The 9,866-nt window shown below is 34.4% G+C and overlaps 3 protein-coding genes across 3 annotated transcripts; 1 reads left to right on the plus strand and 2 right to left on the minus strand.

The window, feature by feature from the left end:
- LOC104792730 (uncharacterized RNA pseudouridine synthase aq_1464) lies at positions 1,524-4,328 on the plus strand. Its single transcript, XM_010518951.2, has 10 exons — positions 1,524-2,122; positions 2,205-2,284; positions 2,372-2,472; positions 2,565-2,637; positions 2,747-2,840; positions 2,930-2,978; positions 3,273-3,423; positions 3,532-3,588; positions 3,823-3,878; positions 4,101-4,328. Exons 1-10 carry the CDS (start codon positions 1,609-1,611, stop codon positions 4,159-4,161), a joined length of 1,236 nt encoding a protein of 411 aa, XP_010517253.1. The 5' UTR covers positions 1,524-1,608; the 3' UTR covers positions 4,162-4,328.
- LOC104699315 lies at positions 4,675-5,393 on the minus strand. The gene is given in 5 exon segments (XM_010414637.1): positions 4,675-4,693; positions 4,785-4,854; positions 4,857-4,916; positions 4,919-5,158; positions 5,363-5,393. Coding segments are annotated over 5 exon segments (420 nt in total).
- LOC104792731 (BLOC-1-related complex subunit 8 homolog) lies at positions 7,004-8,756 on the minus strand. The gene is made up of 2 exons (XM_010518952.1): positions 8,538-8,756; positions 7,004-7,822 (listed from the first exon to the last, which is right to left on the minus strand). The coding sequence occupies exon 2, from the start codon at positions 7,819-7,821 to the stop codon at positions 7,114-7,116; it is 708 nt and encodes a 235-aa protein (XP_010517254.1). The 5' UTR covers position 7,822; positions 8,538-8,756; the 3' UTR covers positions 7,004-7,113.

Genomic DNA, 9,866 nt, shown 5'->3' on the forward strand with positions numbered 1-9,866 from the left:
AAAAAAAAAAAAAAAAAAAATTGACTCGTTCGCAGGATCGAGGGAGGCAAACCATATCTTGCATATGGAGATAATGTAAATTATTCATTGCAATAGACCAGTTCTTGTATAGTGGGATCCTCTAAATCTCATTTTATAAACAAATATTTTTTTTGTTAAAAAGAACAGACTGATAATCCTGTTCGTTTATTTTGTTTTCTGAAAGAAAACGGACCAAAAAAATGCCTTTCTAGGTTTTATATGCGTGTGTAAGAAAGTGTCGTAAAAAGTAAAAACACACCAAAAAGGTTTTAAGAAAACATGGGAATGAGCGTTTCTCTTGTTATGATCGTTGAGTATTTTATATTTAGAATAAGAATTAACCCACTTTTTGGCAAAAGTATCTGATATATATAAATATATGTGTGTTGAATGTTGAAAAACGGATCCTAAAGAATGATTTATATCCCAAAGTAATAAACTCTAGTATCAAATTTGATCAACTCAATGAGAGTAGGTCAAATATCTAATAAGGAATGAGGTTAAACTGATAAGAACAAATGAGTCATTGAACACGGATATTAAATCAAGATTGTTATAGTGTCACACTCTGCAAAATTGACTAGTAATATTGATGTGAACCCGTAAAAAAATCCGAATCGCAAGAACACAAGCAAGCACATGATGATGTGTAGATCTATTGCTTTGTTCATTTGGACTTTTCTTCTGAAATGATATCTCAAGAGCATGTGCGCAAAATTGATCTCTCTTTGTTGATTCTCCGCATCAAAAATATATCTCCATCCCCACATGTCTTCATTGTTTTATTCTATTTTTATTTTCCAAATATCTCCATCTCCAATCAATGCAAAATTGATGCCACAGTGGGAGGTTTAGACATAAATTGCGAGTAACCATATTTATGTAACAATGGTGCCTAGATTTCCAGAGAAGTATATGGAAGACAACAACATAAATGCTACCACTCTATATAGGCATGTTGGGATTTCATACCGAACACATAAAATAAAATAAAAAACCGGGATGATAATATGTTTAATTTACATATTTCACTTTATAATCAGGTTTTAAATTTTCTATAGCCAAAGTCCGCAAAAATAACATTTTGTTGATCTCCTACTTCTGTTTTTTATCTCATGTTTATCATTTACAAAATTACAATAGAAAAAAAATAAGTTTTGTATAAATAATTTTCAAATTTATATTTCTAATCTCAATAAATGCATATTAGGTCAAATATTGATCCTCTGTTTCTCGTGTTGATTTCTTATTTTTTCTTATCTTTTTATATTGTTTAAATTGATATAAACATTTGATTTTTTCTTTTAGAAATACAGTTTCGACTCTAGTAAAAACATCATGACTGTTAAAACTAGTTTGAAAATGTATACTTTCAGAATTTAATTTTTCTTTTTTTAACTTTACCATTTGTTGTTAACTTTTTTTTTATTTATTAAATATAGTCTATTTTGTTAATTTTGGTTAAATAAAAAGGACCTATTTTATTAAAACTCCCAAAAAAAACAGAACAATATCCGAAGAATACAATGAGATAAACCCCATCGGAAAAAAACCGTTCTCTCACAGTCTCACTCCCATCGGCGATTAATGGCGTCGGTGGCGGCATCATCTCCGATTTCATTCGCTGCTTCATTCCTCAAAATCAAAGCTTTCCCTCTCTCTCCTCGCTTCTTCCCCATCCGTACACTCCGTTGCTCTGCCTCCTCCTCCTCTGAGCCTCTCGAATTCGACATCTCCTTCGCTCCTCCAAAACCAAAACCTTCCTCAAATGGCGTCGGCGTCTCCCCTCAACAGCTCTTCATCCCTTGGATCGTCCGTGGTGATGACGGCACACTCAAACTCCAATCTCAACCTCCTGCTCGTTTAATCCACTCTCTCGCCATCGATGGCACTACACAAAACCCTAAGAAGAAAGATAAACCCAAGAAGAAACAAACTCAAGCTACCTCCACCGCCACTACCTCCTCCTCCTCTTCCGCCTCAGTCTCAGCTCCACCTTCGAAATCAGTGCCAAAGCTCTCTAAAGCTGCGCGTAGGTTTTACAATGAGAATTTCAAAGAACCTCCTCAACGTTTAAGCAAAGTTCTCGCTGCTGCTGGAGGTATCATCAACTAAACCAAACCTTTCCTCTGTGTCTCCAATTTTGGGAATTTATCTCTAATGATTATAAGAAATTGATACAGTTGCATCAAGAAGAACATCTGAAGAACTTATTTTTGATGGAAAGGTTACTGTTAATGGTATTCTCTGCAACACTCCACAGGTTAAAAAAACTACTTCTCATTGTTGGAATCAAAATTGATGTTTTGGATTTACAAAAAGAAAGCTTAGCAATTTCTGTTTTATGCAGACTCGAGTTGATCCATCAAGAGACATTATTTATGTTAATGGAAATCGTATTCCTAAGAAACTTCCTCCAAAGGTTTACTTTGCTCTCAACAAGCCTAAAGGGTTAGTTAGCCTTTTCATAGCCTATTCACACTTGTAGTAGCTTGACAGACTTGTACCCTTTGTTTGATATTTGCATCGTATACCAATGGCAGATACATTTGTTCTTCTGGTGAGAAAGAGATCAAATCGGTTATTAGTTTGTTTGAGGAGTACATGTCCTCTTGGGTAAGATACTTTTATTTTCCTGTTCATGAATTGTCTGATTCACCATTTAAATGAGCCTTTTAAAGTATGTTAGATTAGAAAACTTGGTTTAAATTTGTTTGCAATGTAGGATAAAAGGAATCCAGGGACGCCCAAACCTCGTCTTTTTACTGTTGGTCGCCTTGACGTTGCCACAACTGGATTAATAATAGTTACAAATGATGGTAATTGTATTCACTCAATATCTTAGTTTGTACAATTGTTTTAGGTCTTCTGTTCTTCTAAAAGGAATTTTAAACTTGTTGCTATACAGGAGATTTCGCTCAGAAACTTTCACATCCTTCATCTAGTTTACCGAAAGAGTGAGTTCACATATTCATTTAACATACCGTCATTACTCATCATTAGGTGATCATCAATTAGTATGAAGAACCTTTGGTTGTGTAAGATTAATGAAAAAGGCTAGCTCGTGCCATATACTTCTTAATCATTGCAAAGTTATTTTTTTAGCTTTGGCTGCTGGTAGTAGTCACTAATTCGAGATATTGTGGTTTTACGCTTTGATCCTCTCAGTTGTATCAATTCAAGCAATTGCTTTTTCTTTGATCAATAATGTTCCTTCTAAATAGTTCCAAGGATTTTGTGTGAAATGGCAGATATATTACTACGGTTGTCGGTGATATACACAAACGGCACTTAATGGCTATAAGCGAAGGAACAATTGTGGAAGGAGTCCACTGTGTCCCAGATTCAGTTGAGTTGATGCCAAAGCAGCATGATATACCAAGAGCACGGCTTCGTATTGTGGTATATTGCCAAAGCTTAAGTTCTCCATAGTTGTAGTCTGATGTTGTTTGCTGGTCATGATTATCTTGTGGAAAGATAACTTCTTTCGTTGGGACCTATGCTATGCAGGTTCATGAAGGGAGGAACCATGAAGTCAGGGAATTGGTGAAAAATGCTGGGCTTGAGGTCAGCTTTTTTCTTATGCATAAAAATTTTCTCCTTGCTAATAAGAACTCCATAAGAGTCTGAGAAAACATTGAGTCAATACCTCATTCCTTGTGAACATACTCATTTGTGAACTAATGTTGGAACTGTAGACTTTGTAATTATGAGATTTGTTTATGTGTTCATTCACTGATAGAGATTTCCAAATCGTTTCACGTTACCGATAGTAATTGGTTTGCCTTTGATTTGTTCCAGGTTCATTCATTGAAGCGTGTCCGTATAGGTGGATTCAGACTACCTTCAGATCTTGGGTAATGTTTTCTTGCATTGAGGCCTAACCTTTGTTTATGTTTTCTTTTTTCCGGTTCTTATCCGTTTGTTGATTTTACTTGACTGTTGTTCGAGTATTTGATTAGAATCGCTGGGGATGATTTATGTAATTACTCATTTCCTATCTATCAGCTAGTTTCATTAGACGAAATAAAATCAGACCTTTTAGTTGCTACAACTTATATGTTAATTATATCACACAGGCTAGGGAAGCATGCGGAATTGAAGCAGAGCGAGCTCAAGGCATTGGGTTGGAAGAATTGAAGATGACTGCTACAAGCCTACAACTGAACTCTTCTTCTTTCAAGGGATATATATATATAGGCTAAGTTAACTGTATATTGCAGGGTTTTAGAGAAACCTATAGAGTAGAACTGGAAAGTCGATTTCCCAAACTTTTATTGTAGAAATTAAAACCAACGTAGCCCATCCCCAAATTTGCATGTAAACAAAAAAAAATAAAAAAATACATAAACTAATCAATATTAATGATAAAAGAATCCGGGGGATCAATGTCGATGATCCAAGATTCAGGCTTTGACACAACTGGAAATGTAAATCCACTAAGCATAGGGAGTGGATAGGGGTAAAACAGAGTATCTGTAACATTAGGGGTTAGACAGACCATCAAAGCTTCAATAGAAACTTTCAAATTTCCATTGACACCAATTCTCTTTCCATGGCTGGATCTAACGAGCACATATTTCTCGCCATTTAGTTCTCCGGCCCCAATAATGTTAACGGCATGCAATGCCACAAATCGTGAGAGCAAAGTAGTCAGGCCATGGTAGATTCCCTACAAATTAAGCCAAGTTAATAAGTACGGAAAAACGAAACCTCATATGGCATGATATAGTATATGTTAAAGTTAAACATGTATAACCTACCTCTCCGAGTTCTTCATATTCTGGCAAAAAAATGGGTATACAGGCAGAAATGTAACGTTAGTATAGCATCTTCGATTTTGTTCAACCACACCACTTCAGAGATGTAACTAAGCTTTGAATAAGATGGCGTGGAGGTACATCTTTTTGACAAGTCTTGTACGCATGGTATGGCCGAGATTCTTCTCGTTCGATCCCAGCCCTACGAACATACTCCAAACCTGATGACACCATCCAAGGATAACAGTAGTGTTTATCCTTTTTTCGGCGGGTGCGTTCTTCTGGATTCGTAAAATCAACAATATCTTGTATGGAATATTCTGCTTTTTTGTGTCGTTTTTTTTCTGTATCTGATGGCAGATATAATCTCTGCTGCACTGACAGCCCAACATACCACTTTGAAAAAATAGAAAAAAAAAATGTTACATCAAATTTATTAAAAAAAAAATGTTACATCAAATTTATTAATTTTATTATTTAAGATATATATATTATTTTATTTTTGGGACAAAATTTAAGTGATATAATATATAGATATATATGTTATGCGATTGATAATTAAATAAAGTTTATCTACTTACAATAGTATCCTTGGTCTTTCACTGGACCCATGGTTTCTAACCATTTTTCCTCTAGTAATGGAGGTACAACCTAGCATCGTTAATAATCCAAAGGGTTATTTATCTGTTTAATGAAAGGTTAATAATAATGAAACAGTCAAAATAAGAAGAAAAAAAACAAAAAATTGTTAAAAACGTACTTTATTCTTTTTCCAGTATGCATATAAGACTTGTTTGTGACGGTCTTTTGAATCCACGCACGCTAAAATTTTGATATCAGTTTCAGGTTGCGTAGCTAGCATTTGTTTCAGAATATATATGGGGACATATCTTAAGATCTCATGAACAAGGTTGCAAGATACTTCATCCAAGTCATGCATTAATTAATGTTTGGATTTGCATTAATCCAAACTCAGTTGTATGAATTTCATGAACTATATTGGGTTATGGGATTCAAATTATCAGTGTTTCTTCATTGTACCATCATCATGGTGTTCTTGCATTTGGGGAAAAATTTTGATCTTGTCTCAAAAACCATTGGTAGGTGGTTATTAGATTTGCGACAAAATATAGTATGTCCTAAATATAGTTATTTTTATTATTAATTAAGTATATTCAGTTTGGATAAATCCAAGCGAACCAAAATATTTGATGTGAAAAACTATACTACCCTATCTATTTCCGAACCACCATAGATTTAATTACAACATGGATGCTAACCAAAACAAAAACAGTACAATACCATTTATTAGTGGTTAAGTTTTACTTTTTCAGTATCACTATTCACTTTAAAACTGAAGGTCCGCGAATCTAAACCAAACAAAAGCACCAGTTTTTACATGTAACTAGACTTGTATAGATATTTTAGAAAATATTGTAATATTATTTTTCTTGGATTAATTTGATTGGATCTTCTAATAACAACAAACATTTAAATACTTTGTCATGAAGAAAATTCATAATAATCAAAAAAATATTTATTTATTTTCTTAAATTTTCAAAAATACTTAGTATGTTCAATTGTATTAGTTATTTGAACAAGCTTTCTATGTAGAAACGGCAACGATGTCGAAGTGCATATTAGTGGGTATATAGCTCTGATCATGTACATACTATTAACTTTTCAAATCATCTATCAAAAATTAAAGCTGCTAATTGTTGTTAGAAATTTCAACAATGTCTTAAATATATCTGAATTGTACTTTGCTTAGTAAGTATAAAAAAACTGCCAGATTTTAAACAATCCTAACTGAGTCACTTTTTAATTCTACTGAATTGATTGGATCTTCTTCTAATAACAAAAGTTAAAGAAGACTTTTCTTTTTCTTATTAGAGAGAATTGTGTACATTTTCTTTTATGAACGCATTATGGAGATTATTTTGCAAAAGGAACCATTTTTTGGGTTTTATGGACAAACTACAACTTTAACACTAGTCACATATTCACTCCACAGTAAATTGAACATCAGATTTAGTTTTTGACACTAATTAACTTATTATTAGTTAATGTCATTTGGACCTTAAGATATTTTATTAACTTATTAGTTTCCAACCACAACTTTAACATTAATCGCATATTCACTCCACAGTGAAGGATTTTTGAGTAGAACTATATTTGAGTGGAAACTCTTTGTTTTGATTGACAGATTAATAAGATTGTAATGAAATGAAAGGTAAACTCAAAATTTGAACTCTTTTTATCGGTGAGATAAAAGTGAATAATATACATAAATAAGCAGTCTCTCGTAACCTCAACGACATTAATGAAAAACCTAAATCCTCTCAGCAACACGTTCACCAACATCCACATTCCCATCCATATCTCCAAGCCATGCCTTGAGACTCGCTTCTTTACCTGCCTTGAACTCCTCAAACTTTGTTGTCTCCACAATATGTTCACCTTTGCCTGAGACTTCTTCTTCTTCTTCCCCTTCTTCTTTTAACTCATTGCTTTCCACATCATTGGGGTTAGACTCCGCCTTCTGTTCTTTGAAATCAAGCTGTGGCCATTTGATGTTGCTTGCCTTCTCCTTAGCCGTCTTGAACACTGATGTGAATAAGTTGTTGCTTTCACTAATATCCTGGCTGTAATCAGAACCACGACTTGTAGTGGTTATACTGGTAGATCTGCTCCAAGGGTTTGTGGAGCTGAGGATGACCCCCCTCCTCGGTTGTTTCGAAGACATGATCGATAAAGAGTTCTTGATGTCTCCAATCATGTCATCAGCGATAGGCGAACCACACTCTCTCATTGATTTCACCATTGCTATAGAATCTTCCAAGTCCTCGGTATGCAAGCCTGTCTCACGAGACTTCTCCAAAACGTTGGTGTTGAGATTAAGAACATTTGGTGCTGCGTTTCGGACGTGCTGTTGGATGTAGTAAAGCCCCACTGAAGGTTCGTTTGCAATGTACTTAATCATCTCCGCTAAGCTCTCGTTTATCTCCGCAAAACCATCAACAGTAGAGAACTCATGCATCCTGTAAAAATTTCCCAAACATTTTTAGTGTCTCTTAAAATCAAACAGTGGCAAAGCAAAAGTAGCACACCTGGTCAAACCCAAAACAGAACATGAAAAGAAAAACTTGATATACAACGAACTCAAGCTATTTAGTTCTCAAGCTACTCAGTCTTCTTGTTGTGCCTAGATAAATGTATCAAAGCAGTAGATGTTACCACTTACTACCAACCGTAATGATATTTCACTATTGCCAAAAGAGAGGTTTTAAACTTTTAAGAAGCTAATGGCTAACAAAAAGAGAGCCTTGAAACGAATTGTGTTTTTTGATGCAAACTAAGATTCACAAGCGATCCAAGTGGAGAAGCTAATGGCTAACAAAAAGAGAGCCTTGAAACGAATTGAGGACTAAACTAATCAAAAAACACAACCATGTCCAATCACTTTGACTACACGAATCAAAAACGCCCAATTTTACAACCATGTACACCATTCTAGATAACATCTTAACCTTCTTCACCATGGAACTCAGNAAAAAAAAAAAAAAAAAAAAACATAAGCATCACCAAAGTAGCAAACAATGAAACACCTAAAACCCCCAATTGAATCAAAAACGCCCAATTTTAAAGCTAGGTCTCAAAAATAAGAAGGCTTCAAACACAAATTGGTACAATTAACATAAACCCAGATGGAAAAATCAACCAAAAAGAAGAGAAATTGAGAAAAAGGGAGCTTACAGGAAACCCTAGATGACGACGGAGCAAAGAGAGAAAAGAGACGAAAGCGGTGGCAAGCTTCAATTATGAATAAGGAATTGGAATTGGAATCTCCGTGTCTCTCCTGTTGTCTTCCTCCTATCATTTGATCACGGGTCTTCCCGAAAAAAAAAAAAAAAAAAAAGAGCAATTTCTTCTGAGCTTCACGGTGAAGTGCAGACAAAAAACAATTAAATTGATGCTATAATAAGGAAGGAAGAAGACGACGATGATAAGGTCCACACGTCATCTCTCGCACGTGCCTACTTCTTACCTCGCACGATTTGGAATGGTAGGTAATTTATCGTTTGTTTACTTTTGTGAGAAGAAAGAAAGAAAAATAAAAAAGACAACAACTTAATTATATAACTTACGACGTACTTTGGTCGGAAACGTGCGTGTGTGTTAAGTGTTAACTTAATTTCCTTTTAAAAATGTCAAACAAGTCCTCCAATTACTATATTATTACAAGATAGACTTTTACTTTTGGGATTAACAAATTTTAACCCCTTCATGTACTTTGCTTGGAACCATTTCCATGATATATAGATGACGTTTTTAAAAAAAAATATTTTCAATATCATAACTTACTAACTTAGTTAAAAAAAAGCTTTACCAAAACAAAAACAAAAACAAAAAACTTAAGTTACTTATTCGTTCATTATATTCCGTTGCAGTGTAAAAAATATTATAGGATTTTGGGAGAATTGAATTACGTTGCGTTAAAGATGTTCCCAAAACGCCTAATTCGAGTCACAACCATTCATAAAAACCTCGGATTATTTTCTTTACTGATGAGCTTTACCTATTTTGGAAACGTATTGTTGTTGTTTTAGCTAGACTACAAACTGTTTGACATCATAACGAATATTATATTACCCACTAGTATTGCAAGTTCATATTGTTAAATGGTGAACTATACTCGGATTATGCAACGCATGACTCGGAATACCCATTTTACTATTTTTTAAGTGATACTAATATATAGTTTCATACGATATGTATGTAGAATGAGTCCGAATATCTTTCAGCGAACAATAATTCTTATTTAAAAACCACCTACCTTATACACCAGTTGAAAGCCTAAAGAAGGATGAGTAGTGGCCGAGAGTTAAACATTTTCTTTGTTAACTCGAAAAGAGAGTCGCATTATAGGTCCGTTCGACACAAACGAGTGCTGAATAACAAACACAGACGTATGTATATGGTCATGGGTTGTCGACAATAAAATATGGTCATGGCCTCATGGGCCAACAAAAGGTCAAAGGTGTCAAATAAGCTAAAGCCTGAGCTAGTAGGGTCCTGAAATCG

Source organism: Camelina sativa, chromosome 6, assembly GCF_000633955.1.
Source record: "Camelina sativa cultivar DH55 chromosome 6, Cs, whole genome shotgun sequence".
Classification (NCBI taxonomy): Eukaryota; Viridiplantae; Streptophyta; class Magnoliopsida; order Brassicales; family Brassicaceae; genus Camelina; species Camelina sativa.

What these genes read in the sequence shown, in the direction of transcription:
- LOC104792731 (XM_010518952.1), bottom strand. Translation starts at nt 7,821, where the DNA reads ATGCATGAGTTCTCTACTGTTGATGGTTTTGCGGAGATAAACGAGAGC.
- LOC104792730 (XM_010518951.2), top strand. Translation starts at nt 1,609, where the DNA reads ATGGCGTCGGTGGCGGCATCATCTCCGATTTCATTCGCTGCTTCATTC. An exon ending in TTCTCTGCAACACTCCACAG is followed by an intron (nt 2,285 to 2,371) that starts GTTAAAAAAACT and finishes TGTTTTATGCAG; the next exon opens with ACTCGAGTTGATCCATCAAG. An exon ending in GAGCACGGCTTCGTATTGTG is followed by an intron (nt 3,424 to 3,531) that starts GTATATTGCCAA and finishes TATGCTATGCAG; the next exon opens with GTTCATGAAGGGAGGAACCA.